Raw genomic sequence first — 25,322 nt, 5'->3', positions numbered from 1 at the left:
CTGTAGTGACTATCCTTTTTACCCTGGTATTACTGTGCTGTCTGCCCCGTTTATCCAGGTATTACTGTGGTAACTGTCCCTTTTATCCAGGTATTACTTTGGTGACTGTCCCTTTTATCCAGGTATTACTATGGTGACTGTCCCTTTTATCCAAATATTACTGTGCTGTCTGTCCCTTTTATCCAGGTATTACTGTGGTAACTGTCCCTTTTATCCAGGTATTACTTTGGTGACTGTCCCTTTTATCCAGGTATTACTGTGGTGACTGTCCCTTTTATCCAGGTATTACTGTACTATCTGTCACCTTTAATCAGGTGTTACTGTGCTGTCTGTCACTTTTATCCAGATATCACTGTAGTGAATGTCCCTTTTATCCAGGTATTACTGTGCCGTCTGTCCCCTTTAATGAGATATTACTATACTGTCTGTCCCTTTTATCCAGGTATTACTATGGTGACTGTCCGTTTTATCCAGGTATTACTAAGGTGGCTGTCCCTTTTATCCAGGTATTACTGTGATGACTGTCCCTTTTATCCAGGTATTACTATGGTGACTGTCCCTTTTATCCAGGTATTACTATGGTGACCGTCCCTTTTATCCAGATGTTACTATGGTGACCGTTCCTTTTATCCAGGTATTACTGTGGTGACCGTCCCTTTTATCCAGGTATTACTATGGTGACTGTTCCTTTTATCCAGGTATTGCTATGGTGACTTTCCCCTTTTATTCAGGTATTACTGTGCTGTCTGTCCATTTTATTCAGGTATTACTGTGGTGAGAGAGCAACCCCACATTTTCTCTGACTTTAGTATTTTCGTTTTCCTCAGTTGGTCCCTTATCTCTTAGATACTTTTCTATGGTATCTTGTACATGAAATGAGGTATGATAAACCCATAGAGTTTATTTAACACATTAGTTACTAAGTCTACGGGAACACCAACCCCATTTCAGGGAAGGGAAAGGGGGAACAGGGGGAAGGGGAAAGGGGCGGGGTTACGGGTTTGAAACCTACTCTATTATCTAAGTTGGGTAAAATATTGGCCAAGTGCCAAATTTTGTCTAGATTGGTCAAGCGGTTTGGATTTCTATAGTGCACAAACGTACAAACATTAACTTTTATATATAAGATTAATCTTGATGTTCTACACAGCTATATACAAAATCCTAACAGAAATACTTATAGAAATTATATAATGCAATGCAACGTTTATGATCTTGATGATGTACCCAACCTTATTGCCTCTTTTTATTGTTAATTTATATAAAAACCTGATAACGGATATTCCAGTCAAATGCAGTTCAAATAAAATTAGATGAAATCTAAATACACGAAACTGCATCACAGTCTTGGCACTCGTACGTTTATCACGTATCCTGTGTCTCTTCCCGTTTTCCACATTTTACACTTCACTTTAATTGATCCTGGTGTATGCTCTTTCATTTGTTATGAAGACGTTTATTGTCTATAACCCAGCTACTGCAGCTGGGTTCAACGCTGTCTTTTGTTTGCTACTGCACAGTAAACTCTGTAAATATTTATACTAAATCAATTTTCCACTGGGTGTTTTGTCTAACGCTGCTTTATAGTTTGACATACCAACCAATAGGGTAATTGGTTACTAATTAATGATTTGCTTTTCACTTCACCTCTGTGTAAAGAAAATGGATTAGATTAAAAGTTTTCGAATTGTTTGCAAATGACAATCCGCCTGAGTACAAGCATGTTGGAAAACCTATTCTCTAACATTTACTTAATTTTCAAAGTAAAAACTGTGTCCATTTGCAAATGCTGATTAGACATTGCTTAGTCATTACATGATAGTGACATTTTTTTCAAAGGATATGTGAAAGCTAGACCTTAGCATAAATCATAGATTTAATAAAATGCATCTATTTTCAAGTAATTTTGGGGGGGGAGGAGGTGTCGGCTGGGTGCTTGAGAGTGGTGGGAATTTTCCTAGTCATGCAAATAAGAATAATTAATTAAGGAGAAATACAGGATTCGCTTTGTAAATATGAAAAAGTCCATAGCCATGCAAACTATCTTTGTACTTCAAAAAAATAAATGTAAAGTAAAAGGTTTGCGTTAACCATTTTATTAGTATACTATTGAAGGAAAATGCTAGAGCGTTTGCACTCATATAGTTAAGTATCGACTGTCCGTCTAGTATGGAAGTAAAAGAACAAGCAAGAGAATCAATGCACAAATTTCCTCATCTACAGTGTGACTGTTTCTAATGCTCGTGAGTAAAAGAGATACACAACATACACACATACATAGAGAGAGAGAAGAGAGAGAGAGAGAGAGAGAGAGAGAGAGAGAGAGAGAGAGAGAGAGAGAGAGAGCTAAAACGTTAGATTAGCGTGGTTTTAATAATAAGAATTATGGAAGATAATTACCAAGAAATTTGGAAAATTACCAAGAAATCCAGAAAAACTGCCTAATCTATCAGAAGCAAATTTTGTCAACGTAGCCTATGAGATCCCTCTATGACAAATTTTAAGCAGCCGTACTGCAGAAAATATTGATAAAAGAGGATGGTTAAATTTTCTTTTCATGATGATGAACAGAAGGGGCTGGGATAGTAATCAGCTAACAGATACAAAATATGCCTTTCGCCAAGTTACAAGATAATCAGTAAGATAATGTTCTCAAGGGAGAGTTAATAAAAGACTTGTGTGTGAGCGGCTGGGGTTAGAAGAAAGTGGAAAATTATAAAAAGTTGAATCATCAGCAAAACCATGAAATGGAGATTTAAGAAGATTTAATGCTTATCAGTATTTTGCTATTATTTTTACTTGGTACTGTAAAAAGGCTATAAGAAGTCACTTTTACCATTCACCAGTATTCAATTGATCTCTCGACTTCCACTTCTTTCTCTATTGTTTTTAGCACATAACCCACAAATCTCTCATTTCTTCAGTCTGGTTTATCATTATTCCTTAATGTTAGCCTTGCATTTAGACTGTCCATAATCCGCAATGTTTAGGAAAGACTTAAAACAAAGGTAAACACAAAACAGCAGCGCTGCTTTGCCATTTCAGCAAAGTTATGATTCACCGTTGTTTTCACTTAACATTCAAAGAATTTCCGTGAAACAACTTTTAAGTTTCCAAATGTCAGGAAACTAATGAACTATGAATATATATTTTTCCCATCAAATACCATATTGTTGAGTTACTTTCTGTTGAAATTAATCTTGTCAAACTTCTGTTTCCGAAAATGAATACATAATGCTTCATCCGCCTCTGAACCCGAACGTTTTTCAAATTTCAGTTATATATTTATCAATTACATCACATAAGTTATTTGTAAGAAATTGTAGGCCACCTCAGACCAGGCTCATCTCCATCTCGAAATATGGAACATTATGTTAACACAGCACCAATCGGAATTTGTATCAAACGCTAAAAGAAACCTTGAACGCCCCACCCCCAGCGCAAAAATGCATATCTCCACCAAAACGAAAGTAGTTATCTTCTATTCTAAAATTAAAAAAAAAAAGAGGATTAGGAGGAGAGAAGGGAGTAATTATGCATTCACACACGTTCATCCTCTGCAGTGCTTCATACTCTCGTAATGTGAGACTTAATGTGAGACTTAAAACTAGCTAAGTAACGAAAAATGTCTTACATGCCGTTCCATATGTTTATGAAAGTTGTTCTTGTTCCTCCATAATAATCCTCACTTCTGGAAAAGAGAGTCCGAGAGTGGGTGAGTCGTTAGCTATTAGCAAAAGAAAACTTTAAATCAAAGCCTAATAAGATGCCAAGGACACTTTAAAGACAGTAAAGGCGAAGCCATGCAGTTAGAAGAGCCACTCGTGCAAATACTGTGTATCCTTTTTTTTTTTTCAGTGACACTGAGCCTTCAACATAGCCTATAAAATCCAAATTTTCTTATGCTTTATGAATTGAGTCTTCGGGCCCATTGCAATATAAATAGGTTTTGGATTGGTAAAGTTATTAAAATCCACCTTTAATAACGATTACAACGGGAATCATATATGACGTGTATATATATTCTCTCATATTTTTACATAGTCGAAACACACGCACACACATACTCACACACACTCACTCACTAATGTGCATATATATATATATATATATATATATATATGTATATATATATATATATATATATATATATATATATATATATATATATATATATATATATATATATATATATATACATACATATAGATATAGATATAGATAGATAGATAGATAGAGAGATAGATAAGGAAAAGAAATCAGAAGAGAGGAAGCAATAGCTTGGCCTTTGAAGGAAGGAAAAATGACAAAAGCTGGGCTAAATAAAAGCAGCAATAGAAGCAGGATCTTGAAAGCACTATCGTTGATCCACAAAATTCGAAGGTTGCCGAGTTCCACACAGTAAATGTGGTAACAGGTGGTTTGACGTGTACTACAAAACAGTCTGGAAGGAGACTGAGAACTCATTTTTGTTGTCCAGTGGAATACTCTTAAAAAGTACCTGTAAAAAGTAACAGAGACACCGCTTTGTGGCGAAGAGAGAGAGAGAGAGAGCCAAGAGAAGTAACGACTAAATGCTTTTCATTCAACCCTATTTAGGAGGAAGCTAAAGAAAGACACTCAGTGTGGGAGCAATATTCCAAAGTCTAATAGTAACTGGAGCAATCTTAAATTTAGCATCCTCATGGTAAACAAACAGGGAGCTATCGTATTTTTCCGGAATGAAAGTCTAGGATAGTGAGTGAGAGTGAGCTATGAATTTAGCCAAAATAACTACATTTAACTACCATATATATATATATATATATATATATATATATATATATATATATATATATATATATATATATATATATATATATATATATATATATATATATTGTGTATATAGGTGTGTGTATATATATATGAATACATATGTATATATATGTAAATATATACATGTATATACATGTGTGTGTTTGTTTGTGTATATATATACATAATGTATATACATAATGTATGTATGTATGTATAAGTGTGATATATACGGTTTGATATATTGGCATAACTTTCTGTTGAGAAATAATTTCTATCATGAAACGCTTAGTTAATCGTCCATTAAGTTATCTCGTGACAAATCCTTATTTAGATATAAATCTACCTACAGGCCATCTTGCTAAATTGACGATTAGTGAAGATAAAAACTTAGATAAGCAAATCACTTCCATTTGTTCCTCAGTGGTTTATCTTTTCATGAGAAATGAATTGAAAATTATATTCACCTGATATCAAATACGTTCAGGACATAGAGACAGAATGGCCTATATACTATATTGCTGAAGATCACTGTAACTAAGCATAAAAATTGCCTCTTAGGTATTTGGATTTTTGAGACCACATTGCGTTTTCAATATATCATTAATGAATGACAAAAGGAAAGTATATTGAAAGCCAAAGAAAGAATTCATAATCTAAACATATTTCTAAAACCTAAGATCGCGGGTCTGTCCGTCATGCAAAAAGTCTGAGTACAGAATCCCAAGGTGACAAACATTCAGCAATGTATTCATATATAGCGACGGCTACCAATAGAGGTGTACCTCTTCTTGTCGACTGGCCGGGAGAGCTTCTGGAGTTCCTTCCAGACTTCGTGTTTCTTCATTCTCAATATGTTATTGAGGAAATGGTCCTCCAGAATTTCCAGCTGAAAGAGAAATGGACGATTTACTGTATAGTCAACGAACCATAGTGAATACAGTTTCTGATTCAAAGATATACTTCCGGTTGTAATGGGTATGTAATGTAAAGTGGATGTTTTTACTCTACATGCACTATGTACAATATTCAAATGGAAAAATTCTTGTAGAACCATTATGGTTCCGGCATTACTGATTATATAGCAAATACAGTATTATTATTGCTTACCCCTTCAAACTCAGCATCTAGTAGTTCTGTCGATTCTATGTACTCTGGATAACCTATCTTTTTACCCATTATGTCTAACTGAAACAGAAGTCGAGCGAACATCATTAGTACTATAAGCAAGATATTGGAGTATTTTTTAAATATTAGATCAGGCTTAATGAACTATTGTGGTGCCTTTATTAAGATGCCTTAAGGATTAGAGAAAATAAATAATCACTCACATAATTTTGCATATTATACCAAAAACCCAGCAGCTGCTGTATTCAGTATTTTGTCACTATGGAACATTTGGAAAATTGTAATAACAAAAATTTTTGCATATATGACATAGTACCAAAGACTGTTATGAGGAAGATCTAGTGCAGTATTTTGCCACTGAAGAACACTTGGAAAGACCAAATCAGAAATTACCTTGTCACTACAGACTTGTTTCATTTCCTGCTCCAACCAGTCCTGTCGATCAATGACTATATGGAAGGCTGTTCGAACCTCCTCGACCATGTTATCAATCTGCAAGAGTAGAAAATGGGCAATACTGTCTATCTTTGATGTCACTGCAATCTCGGTTTTATTTCAAAATCACAACTGTCAGCAAGATTCAATCTTCTATGTTATTTCCATTATCTATTCTAGTAGCGTCAGTCCACTCAGAAAGAGATTAATGACAAATTTCCTCAATTCTTACTCTCCTTCATTCACAATTTTACCTTAATTTTAAAGAATTTGGAAGAACTTGCTTTTAGATATGAATGAAACTTATCTATTCCGTTTGGGAAGGTATGATTTTCATAAAAAGATATTTACTTCAATTTGTTTAGTGATCACTCAACTAAAGGTGATTTTTTCTTGGCAATTCAGTAGTCTTGAAGACATAAATATCATAAAGTAAATAATTACAGTAACATTAGCTAGAAGAAAAGAGAAAATTCTATAACTTCATCCAGTTATAGTTTCTTATTCCACGTTCTTCGAAAATCCTATGTTAACAGTTTTATAACCTACTGCTTCATTTATCAGTTAGTATTACGTAGCCGTGGATATTCAGTGACCTTGCTTTTCTAATTGGCATACTATTTTCATCAAAACAGCCAAAAATTTACAGATCTTGTGGCTACTAAACATCATTTCACTTACCTCTCCTGAAATTTTCTGGTCGTAATGTTGCTCAACATACATTCTGGCAAGTGCTGCTCCAAAGCCTTCGTTGACAAGTGCGGCACATTCCTTCCAGCGACTTATGTACGTTCGTTCTTCAAAGGGATCTGGTACCTGAAGTGATTTATAAAGAGAATCGTTTAGTTCTAGACTGAAATAAAGCAAATTTTAGAGCGGGATTAGAAAACTTTTTATAAACATAAACTGCAAATGAAGAATTGCAAATTACAGTTTAAGCACTGCGGAAGAATGAAGTGCATCAGTGTGAAAATAAGGTGTACAGGCCATAATTTGTTTTTTTTTTTATCTCTTTTTGCAAAAGTTACTACCTTGGATCTAGACATGATGCGCTTAACAGGATACATTATATCTAGGATTTCTTCTTCCAAAATTAATCAGCTTCGTAAAATTTGAAATATACTCTGTTGATTCTTCAGTTTCCTGGCAAGGCCTAGTAATGTATACAATACAATTACTGATAAGAGCCAAGTCTTCTGAAGCCTACCTATTAGCCTGAGTCAGCAGAAGACACGAATATTATATAATAACGCCTATATGAATATAATTTCATAGAACTCACCTCACTTCTAAACTGCTGCCACAACTGCTGAAAATAGTTGCTAATATATGGCATGTAGCGTAAAACAAATCTCCAAAGCAAGTAGTTCACTATTACCCTGTGTAAAAGAAATTACAGGTTAGCAGCATTTTGTAGTTAGCAACGATTTTTAGGTACTTTATCCCTTGCGTAGAGCAACAACTTTAAAATTATATTCATGATGTACACACAAACAGACAGACACAAAAGTCCCACTTATTAAATGTTAAATACTTGATTTATGTCAAAATATATATACTGTACTTTGAACCGGGCACCTTCGTTCTTGCATTCTAATGTAATTAAAGTTGAAAAAAAGAAAATTTAACAGAATTTCTAATACAAGGCTTTATGAGTCAAGAGCACTAGATACATGACTTCAGGAACTCAAGCCTCACCTTTTCGGAGTGGCAGTGAGGAGTTTGACCAGGTCCGGTATATATGCGTTACAGTGGAGAGTAATGATCAGTGAGTCGACGTCTAATTCTAACTCGTACTGTTCTAGTGTGTATCTCAGCATCCGACCCCAAGCTATCTGCCGGTGAAATACACCTGTACAGTGTTTTGTTACAAATGCATTATAGGTAGGTTGATGGACGAAGAACTGAAGGTCAGAGAGAGGTTAACTAATCTAACGATTTGGTAAATTGTTATAATTTTCTTTAGAAAAGGAATGGGAAGAATTTAACATTAAAAAATGCGAGATCCTTGTACTTAATATCCTTTGTTTTCCTTTCAGCTTGCTACCCAATCAGTCCATGGCCAAGAGTGCTCCAATGCTTGACTTGAGTGCCCAAAATTAATAAAATCCGTCAGTCTTTACCTAAGGAGCACTTTCAGTAATTCTTCGATTTTAAAAAAATAACTTACTTCAGGTACCATCTGCTCCAGCTGCGCCACCGTCATCCTGCCGGAGGTCTCTTCTTCCTCCAACAAGTTTTCTGTCATGTTACCCGATTCCCCTAGTGAACCGCAGCTTCTACTATCTGAGATCTGAAAGAAAAAATTTGGGATAGAAACTAATTTATATTATATGTTTCCTCTCTTTGTCAAAAGATATATTCTCTCTCTCTCTCTCTCTCTCTCTCTCTCTCTCTCTCTCTCTCTCTCTCTCTCTCTCTTATTTTGTTGTTCCCTCATTGCAATATCTTCTTTCAGCTTACCTTGCTCTGCTCACGTATATCTTTAGATATCGGCCGATGAGTTAAATTGTTAGTAACTGCTCTCTCTCTCTCTCTCTCTCTCTCTCTCTCTCTCTCTCTCTCTCTCTCTCTCTCTCTCTCTCTCTCTCTCGGAAAGCACTGACTATTCTGGTCAAGGCTAGCTTAAACTGGAACCAACTTATTATGAAGTGTATGGATCACATGAATGGCTTCCTATATTCGGCTTGTCTAACTCATACAATATACACCTTATAAATGTCATACGAGTATGATCTAGTAAATTCTGCCCCAAAAGATTAAGAAAATACACAGATTAAAAGGAAAAGACAATGTAGAGTAGCCTCTAGATGTATAACAAATACTGCCCCAATGAATATGTATTGGCTAAAGATTTTGATAAACATCTTTTCCTGTTTTACGATATGAAATAAGGAATACAAGATAATAATGAAAGAAAAGACTGAGTAACGAAGGTTTTATAAATATTTTGTGTTGGGAAATCATGAAAAGCACCCATACAGAGATTTATACTTTTGTGCACCTACCAAATGTTTATATGATAGAAAATGTGAAAAGAAAATAATCGTAATAGCAATTACTATTCAAAAATAAATATCGGTATTATTTTACTTATGGACATTAATTGCTTTCAACATAAAATATAGGTTTTTCTGTTGTATTATGATGTGATTTGAATGATTTTAAGGTTTATTTCAATCGCAAGTGAATACTTATCCTTCCCCGGCAAATGATAAATACAAAATTAATAAAATTACGACTTGTCAGAATACTGCCCTCTCTCCATAGCTAATACGGCAAAACTGTGTTTACTGATTACAGTTTTGCCGTATTAGCTATGGAGAGGGGATGCAATATTCTGACAAGTCATAATTTTATTAATTTTGTATACATATATCGTTTGCCGGGGAAGGATAAGTATTCATTTGCGATGAAATAAACCTCAAAATCATTCAAATCACATCATAATACAACAGAAAAACCTATATTTTATGTTGAAAGCAATTAATGTCCATAAGTAAAATAATACCTAAATATCTGCTAGAACTAAAATCTAATGGAGAATTGCATCCTTTACAACGCATATCAGTTGAAGAAAAATACGACTACAGGACAGGGATAACGGATGTACTTGAGTTTACGCTGTAAAAAGATCATCGATAATAAAGAAAATGGGCTCACTACAAAGGAAAATGAACTTTTAAACGATAACTAAAGCAAAACGTTGTATGGGCACCTGTTGACCTTGAGTTTTAATTTGAGGACGGTAAACAGTATCAAAAATCAATACAAAACAGCAAAAAATATAGACCTAAGATACGCTTCATTACCAGATAGTAAAACAAACGTAATAAATCAATAAAGAGAGTAGCTGATTGGCTCATTTTTCTTTTAACACCCCGCCCCGGTATGTCAATCCCGCCCCGGTATGTCAATCCCTCTAATGAATGAGACAGTTATTCTACCGATCGCTTTGCAACTTATATCATAAAACATGAAAATGAGATAATCTACAGTTCAGCAGTTAGAATGTTAATGAGACACTGACCACCGTGTTATTTTTTGTTGATTAACTTCTGTTAAGGAAAACGGAGCATTACTGATATACAGCATATATATATATATATATATATATATATATATATATATATATATATATATATATATATATATATATATATATATATATATATATATATATATATATATATATATATATATATATATATATATATATTTACTGATATACAGTATGTATATATATATATATAGAAATATATATATATATATATATATATATATATATATATATATATATATATATATATATATATATATATATGTACTCTGTATGTGTGTATATGTATGTGTATGTATGTATGCATGTATACCATATTTTCAGGCAAATAAGGCACGCTTTTTCCAGGTAAGGCTTGGTCTATTGACAAGTATTTTTTTTCATTGGTTCCCATATTTCTTTGGAACGATTAGCAATTAAACATCATAAATTAAAAATATAAGGGTGTACTTACAGTACTAAATTGCATATATAGTTACTCAGTGCATAATAGGCAAGCAGTGTCATCTAACACCCCTGATTCGGACAGTGAATTTCGGGAGCATTATTCATGACTTGGTCAGTAATGACTTTTAAGGCTGTGTAGATGATTAAAAAGAGTTTCGGTGTCCTCATTTTTAACATATACTGTCAACAAAAATAGATTCTTTCCGTTTTTCCTATATCTCATAAATTCTGCTAAAAATTCACTGGGTTATGATCATAAAATGAAAATTAAATTAATTACCTGTATGTGTGTCAATGAATATGTGTCTTTATTGTTCTGGGTTGATTGTGTTTACTGGCAGTTGACTTTAATAAAGTGTATAACGTAATTCTCACATGTATGAGAAAATAAACATAAAAAATGTAAATAAGTAACCAAACATATTCAGCGGTATTTCGTTACCATGAATCCTGATGACGTCACCACTTGCTCGGCCATTGTTTGCTTACAAGTGAACAAGGTGATTCTGCGTACTGCTTGAAGCAGTGAAGAAGGCTTTGTATTAGGGTGGTAGTTGGTAGTCAGCAGTGGAGATTGATAACATTAATGGTGACAATTGATAACTTTAGAGTGGATGATTGACAGGGGTTAGTGTTATTAACGGTGGCCAATACTAGTGATGGTAATCAGTGGTGATGTTTGTTAGTGTTAAGGTAAGTGCTTCAGCTTAGCCTACTATGATAACTTACTTAAAGGTATCAATTTTCATGACACCTGTACATGAAAGGTATGAATTCACTTTAAACCATTATTGCATTTTTGACATGAAAGTTTCACTTTCCTGTATTTTAACGTGTGCTTTGAACGTTTTCGACATTCGTTTAAGTGGTAAATGAGTACTTTTAGAGATCATGAGCCCCTCATATCCTACAATTCTGGGGACCACAGTGGGAAAACGGGATTTTTGAGTTTGGAAATGCACAAAGTGAAATACAAGGACCTTAACCCCGTTGATAGTTATCATTCAGATTAAGTTGAGTTTATGGAATTTTTTCAATATCATGCATAAGGGTAAGGACCTGGTACCCTAAGTTAGGTTAGGTGTGGTTGGTTGGGTCATTTGAGAACGAAACGACCGTCAGCAACATTCAAAGAACACATTAAAACATAGGAAACTAATATTTTCAAATCCAAAATGAAATGATGGTTTAAAGTTGAATAATGCCCAAGTTTTTATAATCAGCACATTATTGGTTATGTAGTGTTATGATCAGTAAATGGGCGTTAGCTCCATTTAAAAAAAAATCTTTTCCCATATTAGGCCTGTTAAAATTGGGGCGCGTTTTAAACGCTCGTGCATCTCATTGACTGAAAATATTTTTTGTATATATAGAGGTGCATATATATATATATATATATATATATATATATATATATATATATATATATATATATATATATATATATATATATATATATATATATATATATATATATATATATATATATATATATATATATATATATATATATATATATATATATATATATATATGACCTGAGTCTACCCTTATGAGTGTTGGATTATAATTAATTTATGAGTTCTACTTAGTTCTTTAAGTTTCTGTATATATAATATGCTGGAGAGTTATTTTGTGATTTCTGAATTCGGGGCCCTTCAGTATCAATATTATTATCATTATCATCATTGTATCCATTATCATTATTATTGTATGTATTATTATTGCCATTTTTATGGGTTTATAGGATGCAAGTGATCGATTGGGGCCACTGTATCATTTCAGAGCAAGTGGTTTGAATCGGTTAACGACGGTTAGAGATGAACTGTAAGCATTTTAGTTACGCCGACCTCTTGCTTTTTTGGGGGGGCGAGTCAGTCTGCCTTGGAAAATGTTTTCAGAGATTTATGACTTTGTGCTCACATCCCTGTTGTAAATATTGTAGAGTGTTTGTAAATGTACGTAAAAACTGCACTTTCGGTTCTCATTTGGACCCCGGGACCAAGTCATACATACGAATTTTTGTCGCTTATGCACGCGTGATTTTTTTATATTCGCAAATATTAAACTACAAATATGGCTTAATATCCAGTTTCCTATACCTTGGGAATAACTTACACATAAGGGGAATTATAATTGATGAGTGCTTCGTTCCCTGCAGGATTAGAACCGTTTCCTGGTTTAGAAACAATGATAGAGAGGTACTTTGACGACCAGTAAATTGAGCATTAAACGATATTTGCAGTTTAGTATATATATATATATATATATATATATATATATATATATATATATATATATATATATATATATATATATATAATAAATCATCACCGATGGCATTCAGATACAAACGTATATATTTTGAATAATTCTTGATATGTGTATGGAGTGGCTAATGTTAATAAGTTTTCAGCGAAGGGATTTCCTGTTGTGCTGTTTTTTTCTCTCTCTCTTGGCACTCCTTGAGAGAGTGTAGAGAAAAGCTAATGTTGCACTGGAAGTTTTACATAGGCTATATAATTATCTTTAATTATATCTGTTGAGCAAATGTTTTTTGCTAAAAACTCTGATTAAAATACAAGACATTCACACAAATACGTAAATAGCGTATATATATATTATATACTGTTATATATTGTGTATATATAAAATATATAATATATTATATTATACGTATATTTATAATATAAATATATATATACTATATATATATATATATATATATATATATAAAATATACAATTTGTGAGACTGTCTTGTATTTTCATCACAGTTCTTATAGAGTTGCTAAAACTATGATTAAAATACAAGACAGTCACACAAATACGTGTATATATATATATATATATATATATATATATATATATATATATATATATATTATAAATATACGTATACATATATATATTATATTATATATTTTATATATATACAATATATACAGTATATAATATATATATACCCTATACACGTATTTGTGTGAATGTCTTGTATTTTAATCACAGTTTTTAGCAAAAGTTGTGTATTTGCTCAAGTGGTATAATTAAAGATAATTATATAGCCTATGTAAAAACGGACAGTGCACACTCTTTCTCTCCGTCTCTCTCATGGAGTGCCCAGAGAGAGAGAGAGAGAGAGAGAGAGAGAGAGAGAGAGAGAAACAGCACAACATTAGCCACTTCATACACACATCAAGAAGGCCATTCAGAAAAAGCACGTTTGTATCTGAATGCCATCGGCGATGATTTATTATTGAAGCTTAGAACGCTAGGAGGAATTCATGTAGCCTGAAAAACTTACTAATCTTTCTCATTATCTGGGTTGTGCTTTATCTATTTCAAAAGCATCCTGTCAGGAACAAAAATCGTACTTTTAAAAGTGAATGAGTAAATGGTTAGGTGGCGTTCTGTATAACACAGTTCAGAAATAAATCATAATTCATATGGAGAGATTTGATATTATATTACTAACATGCATATGGACTTTATTTATGGATCAGTGGTTCTCCTTATACTATGTTCATTGTTCAGAAATGTCTCGCTTAGGGTGACAGTATCATTCCCTTAATAATAATAATAATAATAATAATAATAATAATAATAATAATAATAATAATAGCTTAAAACTTATACTCAAATGCCGTAGAAAAATAATCTGGCAGTCGTAGCGATGTAATAAATTGCAACATTAACCGGGATAAGGAATTATTCTCCAATAATAATAATAATAATAATAATAATAATAATGTGTACCTCGATGATGGAAGGATTAAAAACCACGACAAAAACCTATCTGTTTACCAACACGTAGCTAATAATAATAATAATAATAATAATAATAATAATAATAATAATAATGTACCGCGATGATGGAAGGATTAAAAAACCACGACAAAAACCAATCTGTTTACCAACACGTAGCTATTATTATTATTAATAATAATAATAATAATAATAATAATAATAATAATAATAATGATAATAATAATATGTACCTCGATGATGGAAGGACTAAAAAACCACGACAAAAACCAATCTGTTTACCAACACGTAGCTATTAATAATAATAATAATAATAATAATAATAATATGTACCTCGGTGATGGAAGGATTAAAAAACCACGACAAAAACCAATCTGTTTACCAACACGTAGCTAATAATAATCAATAATAATAATAATAATAATAATAATAATAATAATAATAATAATAATAATAATAATATGTACCTCGATGATGGAATGATTAAAACCACGACAAAAACCAGGCAGTTTACCAACACGTAGCTAATAATAATAATAATAATAATAATAATAATAATAATAATAATAATAATAATATGTACCTCGATGATGGAAGAATTAAGAAACCACGACAAAAACCAGGCAGTTTACCAACACGTAGCTAATAATAATAATAATAATAATAATAATAATAATAATAATAATAATAATAATAACAATAATAATAATAATATGTACCTCGATGATGGAAGGATTAAGAAACCACGACAAAAACCAATCTGTTTACCAACACGTAGCAAGCGCAACGTCTAAGGGAGGGAAAAAAAATCGCATTTTCATGATATTGCCCGTCGGAGCGTTGCTCCGGGGAGCTCTTACCCTTACGGAATTTCCTTTTTTCCCCCCCCGACAAAGATCCATTAGGCGGTTCCAAGAAAACCGTGAGTGCTGAACTCGCATCTATCAGCGAAATAAATTCCTACTTTGTCTCCCACTTACGGTTTGGAAGAGGAAAACAAGGCTATTGTCAGATTATATATCATATACCATTGTTCATTTCCTTGTGAAATGAAAGCAGGCCATTAAGAGACTATTGTTTCTGTTTGTCTTTTGTGAAGATCTGGTTCCTAAGTGAGAGAGAGAGAGAGAGAGAGAGAGAGAGAGAGAGAGAGATGCCTCTCTGTATAACCTATCTGATAACGCTCGGATATGCTTTGTGATCCAAAGAAAAGAGCCTCCCCCCAAAAAAAAATGAAATCATCTTGGAAAAAGGGAAACCTTTATAAATATATTACAGGGAAGGAACACAATTTTCCCCTCGGGATTACATCCCTAAGCCTTTGATCACATTCTTCATAGTCGCCTAAGTTGCCCCCCCTCTCTCTCTCTCTCTCTCTCTCTCTCTCTAGTCTATATATATACATATATATATATATATATATATATATATATATATATATATATATATATATATATATATATATATATATATATTTTACATACACACACACACACACACACACACACATATATATATATATATATATATATATATATATATATATATATATATAGTATGTATGCATGCACACATGTCTGTAAGTATTCAGTGAATCATCTTTTATAATTATGATTTCATTTCACCGTCTTCGTTGTTACTAGGCCTGTTAAGTCATTGTTAGCAGATGTTTTAATGAAACTCCAAAAGTATATCATTCCAAGCATCATTGATATAGAAATGAGAGAGAGAGAGAGAGAGAGAGAGAGAGAGAGAGAGAGAGAGAGATCTTCTTTTAAGGCCACATTAAGCACCATTAAACTGGCACCACCACCCCACACAAACAAAAAAAACGAAGTAAAAGTTTACAAAATTAGGGTAAACCAAAAGAGCTCTCTAACAGTAATTAGTTTTTCACCCAGTCAACCTCCAAAGCTAAAACTTTGACGGCGGCCTCTTCAAAGACTTCATTTTCTGAGACACATCTTAAGGCTCTGATGAAGAGTCGGAATGACGGGCGTATCTGAAAACTCACCGCGCGCTATATAATAATTATTGCATACTGTTAATAAAAACATTATGTGAAATGGGTGGCATGTTATCTATACGTGCAATGAGGTTTAATGCTGCTCTTTCCATCCCCGTAAGGTTCTTTGCAGCGTCCCTTCGGTCCCTAGCTGCAACCCCTTTCATTCCTTTTACTGTACCTCCGTTCATAATTATTTTCTTCCATCTTGCTATCCACCTTCTCCTAACAGTTGTTTCATGGTGCAAATGCGAGGTTTTCCTCCTGTTACACCTTTCAAACCTTCTTACTGTCTATTTCCCTTTCAGCTCTGAATGGCCTTGTAGGTCCCAGTGCTTGGCCGTTGGCCTGGCTCTCTCTCTATATATATATATATATGGCCTATATATATATATATATATATATTCATTCTCTCTTTCCATTCTAATTGAATGTTTCTCTAATCTCTCTCTCTCAAGTCATTTGAAAGCTATATATATATATATATATATATATATATATATATATATATATATATATATATATATATATATATATATATATATATATATATATATACATATATATATATATATATATATATATATATATATATATATATATATATATATATATATATATATATATATATATATATATATATATATATATATATATATATATATATATACATTCATCACCATATACTCTCGAATGTCAATTAACCGGATACCATTTAAATAGGAGAAATAGAAATACAGCCCACAGGAGTATCACGTGAGACGCCACAAATAAGACCAGACAGATCAAAGTCGTGACCATTATGGTTATCCTTAGCAATTTTATACCTTGGTAGGCGGAGGAATGGGGCTCTTGGAAATATTTTTTTTTTTATATAAAATATATCAAAGTCCAACGGTCGGATTTACATTTTGGTAGTAAGAGATACAGGGATGCTAGATGTATATGTTTTTCAGTTTTTCCTATGGGATTTTACACCTAAATGAGAAAATGATTATGGCTGATGAGTATTTATCTTTAATATTTTTCAGAGTGGAATAGCCTTACAAGAAGCTACAAAAAATTCATGCCAAGTTAAGGAGAAACCAGATCAAATTGATAGTTCCTTTGTTGAATTGAACTGGATATAGAATTTAGGCCAAAGGCCAAGCACCGGGACCTATGAGGTCATTCAGCGCTGAAACGGAAATTGACAGTAAGAAGGTATGAAAGGTGCAACAGGTGGAAAACCTCGCAGTTGCACTATGAATCAATTGTCAGGAGAGGGTGGAAAGTAAGATGGAAGAAAGATAATATGGAAGGAGGTACAGTAAAAAGAATGAAAGGGGTTGCAGCTAGGGGCCGAAGGCATGCTGCTAAGAACGTTAAGTAATGCCTACAATGCACCGTATGAGGTGCACTGACGGCACTATCCCCCTACGTGGGGATAGCTCCTTCGTAATTGGATGAAAAACGTGATAAAAGTATAAGCTAACTGAATTGAGGAACAGAGGAAGACAATAAAATGCAGCAAATGATGTAATGCATCAAAATTTTTTTAGGAAAGTTCTCTTTCCGGAGTGAAGTGGTCGTTGAATGTAGGGGAAATTGACAAATATCTGATGCTATGGAAATATTTATCTACAAATGTAATAGGTACAGAACAGCATAATGGGAGAAATTAAGAATAAATTGTGATGAGGTGGTTACAGTTTGCTCAGAGGTTTGAAGGCGATGCGCAGCTGCACTGCCGACATTAAAAAGTATTATCACGGATATTCATAAATGCAAAAGTGTATGAAGGGCAAAAGTGACGCGTACTCCAGTTTATATCACTGGGTTACGTGCTGGCAATGGCACTACTGTTTGAATTTAAGAGACAGATTAAAAATTTTTTTTCCTATTTCATGGTTCTGAACCCTGTTTCGATAATCTTACAGAGAATTTTTATACTTGATTCAATATATATATGCATATACTGTATATATATATATATATATATATATATATATATATATATATATATATATATATATATATATATATATATATATATACATACATATACATATATAAATAATATATATAATATATGTATTATATATAATATATTTACACGTATACTAGCTGACCAACCTGGCATTCCCTGGGAAAACTCTGAATGACAGTCTATGTGTAGGGGGAGAGAAAAAGGAAAGAGCTGCTCCTTTTATCCAGATATTACTGTGGTAATTGTCCCTTTTATCCAAATATTGCTGTGCCGTCTGTTCTTTTAATCCAGGTATTACTGTGGTGACTGAAAAGCATTTTCAATAATATATTTCTGTGGTCTCGAGTACATGGAATAGGGTATGATAAACCCATAGAGAGTTTATTTACCACATAAGTTACAGAGGTACGGGGGATGGGGGGAGGGGAAGCGGGTACTGGTTTGGAATCTACTCTGGTAAGTTGGGTCAAATGATGGCCACATACCAAATTTTGTCTAGATCGGTCAAGCGGTTCGGATTTCTATAGTGCACAAACATACAAACATTCACTCTTATATATAAGATATATAATCACAGTCTTGGATAATTTTAACGGTAGATAATAGATGAAAGAATCTTAACCATCCTTCTTGAGTACTCACCAGCGCAAACTTGGTCTCGAACGCAATAAGTTCATCTATGTGTGAGGTATTTGGTGACTGTCCGCCGGCCAGCGAGGTAACAGTTTCTTCCATGAGTGCTCTGTATGCCGATAAGTACCCAGCGTATTCCTCGTTGCTTGTGTTGAGGTAGTAATTTCTCGCTAACGCAGGTGATCCTTTGTAAAACTGCAAGAGAATGGGCGAGTTATTCAATGTAGAAGAACGTTGTGTAAGATTCTTGAGTTATATTAGAGAATTAGTATGTGAGTATGTATGATTATGTTTTTTTACTTTTAGTGATAGTTAATTAAGCCGTTTATACCCAATGACTGTCTTTTACATCTTCAGTAAAAACAAATCATTGCTGAACCTAGCTTTCTTGTGTAATGTAAAAGGTTCATCTGAGTTATTTGCGTATTTCTTTTTCTTTGATGAACACAGTAAAAACTGTAATGAAATCAATCTTTAGTTTTGGATGTGTACATGTATAAGCACAAAATTACTAACACAACTCGAAAACCGTTAAAATAAAAAATTCACTATTTGCAACAAGATTGCACTAATATGGAAAAGATGCATTTTAGACAGCACTGCCTTGCAACAAAGCAGTAATGGTATATTTAATAGTTATGTTAATATTAAAAGGGTTTGCAGGCCTTTTATCAGTTGCGTTGGAGTAAAACCAACGAAGACCAATTATTACAGTGTGCATCTGGAGCCATGCCCAAATCAGTAATAATCTCTGAGGGCAAAAAGACTGAGATGAAATAGCTGGAATGGAAAGGGAATTTGAGTCTCATTCTCAAAAGTTGGGAAAATTTTCCTCATTTGATTCCGAATAAAAATGATAAAAAACTGTAATTCGACGTCCATTAACCCTTCCTCGATTATTCTCCAGACTAGCTGTGACAGAATAGTATATGTTTGGGTATCAAAACTCTGACTCTCTTTACATGTTCTTACTTCATTATCTGTTTCGAGTTAACATCATAGGATCCAAGTTAGAATGTGTCTATAATATACTAAATGCAAGTCTTCAAGTTTTTATTTGAACTGGCCTGTATAAAATGAACACAAACTCTACAATTAGACGTTAATGACTATTAACTTAATGATTACTAACATAAATAACAAATTAGAATGTTAATGAATTTATTCGAATATATTTTTATATAAAGATTAATAGTATATAATTCTGGTTCGTCCTTTAATCTCAATCTTACTTTCCTCAGGAGATCACACGGGGTATGGATATCAACCAGAAATCATTGAAAGCATGATGCGTCTAGAAAATGAAAAACGTTCAAAGTTTGTTACCTGTAAGGTGTACATGCTAGAATTCCTCTCATCAGGAGTGATGTAAGAGTCTAGAAACGTGTGTACTTGGTACAAGGTCAGCTGTGCCAGAAGGCGTTCCAGGTTGTACTGTTCGTCGTTCCAGTCATCCGGTCCAACGAGAATGGGCCAGACGCCAAGCTGCTCTGCCGTTAGTAGGTCGAAGATAGGAGAGTCTGCCATGTCTTTCTCATGGACTGTAAAACCTGGAAAGAGAAAGGTGAGTGCTTTCAGAACGTCTGAAAATTAATTTAGGTATACAATCATTTTTATTAAAAAAATATTAGAAGGTCGGAGTAGGGGAGCCATTAATGTCTTGTTGCTGGATTGTAAAACCATCCTGGAAACTACAGAGGAGCGCTTTGTTAATTTTTCCTTTTGGAAAGTGGCTTAGGCCGAGATTCGTTTTTTCTACAACAAACCAATATATGCAGTTCCCCACACGGACAGAGAATAACTAAATCATCAACTGTTTGTGGAATAATGTACAAAACAATCGAATATTGAAAAATTTCAGATTCCTGAAGTTGCTTGAATATCTCTAACTTCGTCAGCTATTGTTGTCACACCTATGCAACATTAGATTAGAAAGTGGAGGTTCACCCACTCTAAACTACAACCGAAAAGTTTTCTTGTGTTTTCACATTAAATATTCGGAAACACGAGCAAGCTCTCATATATATATATATATATATATATATATATATATATATATATATATATATATATATATATATATATATATATATATATATATATATATATATATATATACAGTATACTGTATATATATATATACTATATATTTTTGTATAAATATATACTATATATATTTATATATATAAATATATATATATATATATATATATATATATATATATATATATATATATATATATTTATATATACTATATATATACCATATATATTTATATTATATATATGTATTATATATATTATATATATATATGTATTTATTTATATATACAGTATATATTATATATATTTATATATATTAAATATACATATATAAATATATATACATATATATATATTATATATAAATATATATTTATATATACGGTATATGTATATATATATATATATATAAATATATAAATATATATATATATATATATGTATGTATGTATATATATATTTATATATGTGTATATGCGTATATATGTATGTGTATAATGTATATATACGTGTGTATATGTATATACTGTATATATATATGTATATATATATATACAGTATATATATATATTATATATATATATATATATATATATATATATATATATATATATATATATATATATATATATATATATATTTATATATATAACATTCTATATATATATATATTCTCTAACTGAATCATCAGTTGACAAAATTATAGAGGCATCATCTCATAACCCTGCAGACATAATTATATTTACACTGTTAGGAAGGCTTGACCCTATTACCTTGTTATTACTCTTTATTGTCCTATACAAAATGCGAAGAGCGTCACAAACAGCGTTTGTAAACAATCAAAGGTTCTTATTTTTCTCGCACTACATGAGTTTGATTTTCACCCTGCCACATGACAGCGTCATGCGTTTTTCTCTTATATACCTTCACTACGTATGCTCTGTTAATCCTTCTAAAACTTCATAAACAGGTAAACAAAATTACCAGTCTCTTTATTTGCATATGTATCGACCAATGTATTCATACCGAGCGCTCGCTTCTACCCTTTTTTCAAAGAATAAAAAAAATACAAATATTTATAAATATTGACGACTTTGCCTTTGAACACTGGTTGTCACACGGTTGTAAAAATATTGAAAATATAGTTGTCTTAGAGTGTTTATATGTAAACTATTTGCTTTTAGTTCATTGTTATCGTAGGTGTGCTAGCAAAATTATCATATACTTCTTTAGTCGCATTTTCATTCAGTATTTTCAGTTCGTTTTGAGAGTTGGTCCTGTATTTTATTTACTCAGTCATCTCACTGTTTCGTTTTCTATTTTTTTTAATTGTTTTTGCCAAGTAACTTCCCCCTTTTATCATCGTCAGACAACTCTTATTTGCCTTCCAAATAATAGTGCCTTCTGAAAACAATTCCCTTATAATTGTGTCGTTCTTGTTACGCACCACTTTTGCTGAAATTATTTTTTCTATATTAATTTTGATTTGTTCTTTCTCTCATTCTTTTACTTCTCGTGCTTCTTGTTCATCTTCTTCCCTTTATCCAAGCTCACATCTTTTGTTGATATTTTTTTTTTACCCATCCCATTGTAGTGTCTTGATTAAGTCCTATTTTTACCCAAGCCAATTTTCTTTAGTTTCCATCAGCCAAGCACGCAGTGAAACCTACTTAGTATTGTGATCTTTGAAGCCTGGAAGTTCCTCTTATCATTTTCGTGAACATCTGCCCTTAGCACATGTTCTGATTGATTGCAGTCCTGTCTGTTAAGAGAATATTAGTTTTATCGCTTTTTTTTCCTCTCTCCTTTTTTTTTTTTTTTTTTTTGCCAAGTACTGGATGAGAACATTAACCTCTAAACCTCGCCACGCACACACACACACACAGGGACAAACATATTTGATCATAGGACAGATTTACATGTAGAAGGGTGAAGTACATATGCCCTTTTGTTTACGTAGACTGATCGTACACAATGTAGACTTTGTAGCTAGATTTGCCATCGGTAAAGCTCTCTAGATAATGCCAACAGAAGTGAGAGCACTCAAACCGGAATTACCCTCGACTCTCTCTCTCTCTCTCTCTCTCTCTCTCTCTCTCTCTCTCTCTCTCTCTCTCTCTCTCTCTCTCTCTCTCGGGTTGTTTTAGTCTAACAAGTGTTTCAGTGTACGCTTGGATTTGCTTATGTCAATAGATTTGTCCCGTGTAGCTAAGTGGTGCTGTCTTTGAGATTTCATCCAGTGAAAAATACAAGTGGGATACTGTTTAAGCAATGTTTTTAATACGGCAGTATGTCAGATTCCCCGAACTAAGGAATGTGTCATTAAATGGATAAGGAAAAAAAAGCAAATGTTTAAGAGTTTTTGGAAGTTCCTGAATTGGAAATCACAAGAAAGTGGCATAATTTGTATAATCAAGTGAACTGTGAAGTAAGAAAAATAAACTAAGTGGCCAGAGGGCAGATGAAGTGATGGTGCAAAGTACAAGAAAATTCTCTGGCGCTCTGCATTTCGTGACTGGACGCACTGAACAGCAAAGAACCACCAGTACACACAGTGTAAGTGAAACATGTTTAAATCAATTAGATTTGAATCGTACATATTCAATGTACGATCAAAATACATTTATATCTGACATATAAGTTACCCCGTCTACATTCGGGAGCCAGTTATTCCTAATTAAGTGCATTTATAGAGAAAATGTTACTTAATTATTTCAACACACACACACATATATATACAGTATGTGTGTGTATATGTGTGTGTGTGTGTTTTCAAACCTTACCCTCAAAGACTACACATGAAAGGGAATTAATCAGAAAATGTAGCGTGGAAGAGCTAAGTTTAATGGATGCCTACAAAAGGACAGGCACCTTGTACACTTAGAGTTATATAATGCACACAATTTCTGTATACAATAGATACACACACACACACACACACACTATTCAAGCTGTTTAGTTTTGAGAGAGAGAGAGAATGTGGGAGATAGGCCGAAGCGTTATGTGATAACTCACGGTTGATTTAAATTTTCACGTTTTCCCATTTGTGTTGCAAAGTACGTTATAAATTTAGTAAATAAAGAAGCAAGAAGTGAAAATATATAACGGTGAACATTTAGGTAAGGAGAGCCTAAAATAATTTTGTTTGTGTTTATCGAATTTCTCAAAGTACAAGCTAATTTTTCATTCTGTTTACGGAATCCCTAAAAACACTACGCTTTTTACATGCTATAAATACCAAATGATATAATCTTACTGCACGCCCGTCTCGTCGTACATTATAGGACTTTTTAGAAAGTTGTATTATTTATGGAAAATCTCAGCTCCCGAGATCCTCCATTAACAATGTGCCGGAGATTTACAAGCAGAAAACTTTCTACACAGGCGGGAGCAACTGTTTTTTTTTTTATTTTTTATCTTTTATCCCGCTATCTATTTTGGTCATAACGTACAAAGCTTAGAGCAGTAATGCTGTAAAAGGAATTCAGAGTTAATAAAATTAATGTGAATCGTTCTGTATGAGAAACAAAAGGCGGAAGTTTAGTCTCTGTTAAGCAATACGAAACGGAATTTCTGAATCCTGCGAGAAGAGGTATTAACCCAAATCACTTGAAATTACAACTGGCGGAAAAACTGTTTTGGAGTTGAAATGCCCTGACCATTAATGTTTACCGTAATGAGGTTGACATTTCCTCGAAGGAAAGCTTTCTTTGGGGGAAGTTCTTAACTTGTATTGTGAAATGCAAAATAAAATTCTATCTATGCAAATGTGCGTGCCTATACGTGAAAAAGCTAATCAACCGTAGACATCACCATAGATAAAATAGTAAATACTCTGCTGTACATTAATTTAGTTTTTATGTTTAATAACCCCTCACAGTAATGGGGTCATGAGAGATAATAGTGCCTCTGTGTAAATCATTATGAAAGTAGGTTGGTCTTACGTAGAATCTGGAATCTTACTGACCCCAAAACTTGATAACAAAAGGACAAGTTTCATCATTACTAGTTTACAAAGTACGCAATATCTTTTCCAACTAT

At 32.8% G+C, this 25,322-nt stretch overlaps 1 protein-coding gene across 2 annotated transcripts in view; it reads right to left on the bottom strand.

The window, feature by feature from the left end:
• The window catches only part of LOC136829387 (endothelin-converting enzyme homolog), a 620,087-nt gene that overhangs the window by 11,522 nt on the left and 583,243 nt on the right, over nt 1-25,322 (bottom strand). The window contains exons 7-16 of one of the 2 annotated variants that reach the window (XM_067087871.1): nt 20,565-20,788; nt 19,248-19,433; nt 8,531-8,653; nt 8,059-8,195; nt 7,643-7,739; nt 7,042-7,176; nt 6,319-6,417; nt 5,908-5,985; nt 5,583-5,686; nt 3,635-3,691 (exon numbers count right to left, since the gene is read on the bottom strand). In XM_067087871.1, the coding sequence (XP_066943972.1) occupies nt 3,635-3,691; nt 5,583-5,686; nt 5,908-5,985; nt 6,319-6,417; nt 7,042-7,176; nt 7,643-7,739; nt 8,059-8,195; nt 8,531-8,653; nt 19,248-19,433; nt 20,565-20,788 (1,240 nt within the window). The remainder of the gene's footprint in view (nt 1-3,634; nt 3,692-5,582; nt 5,687-5,907; nt 5,986-6,318; nt 6,418-7,041; nt 7,177-7,642; nt 7,740-8,058; nt 8,196-8,530; nt 8,654-19,247; nt 19,434-20,564; nt 20,789-25,322) is intronic. The other variant, XM_067087872.1, reaches the window with a different exon arrangement.

The sequence above is a fragment of the Macrobrachium rosenbergii genome, chromosome 44 (genome assembly GCF_040412425.1).
Source record: "Macrobrachium rosenbergii isolate ZJJX-2024 chromosome 44, ASM4041242v1, whole genome shotgun sequence".
Taxonomy (NCBI): Eukaryota; Metazoa; Arthropoda; class Malacostraca; order Decapoda; family Palaemonidae; genus Macrobrachium; species Macrobrachium rosenbergii.
The sequence above is the reverse complement of the archived record's forward strand: the minus strand, read 5'-3'. Positions and strand labels throughout refer to the sequence as shown.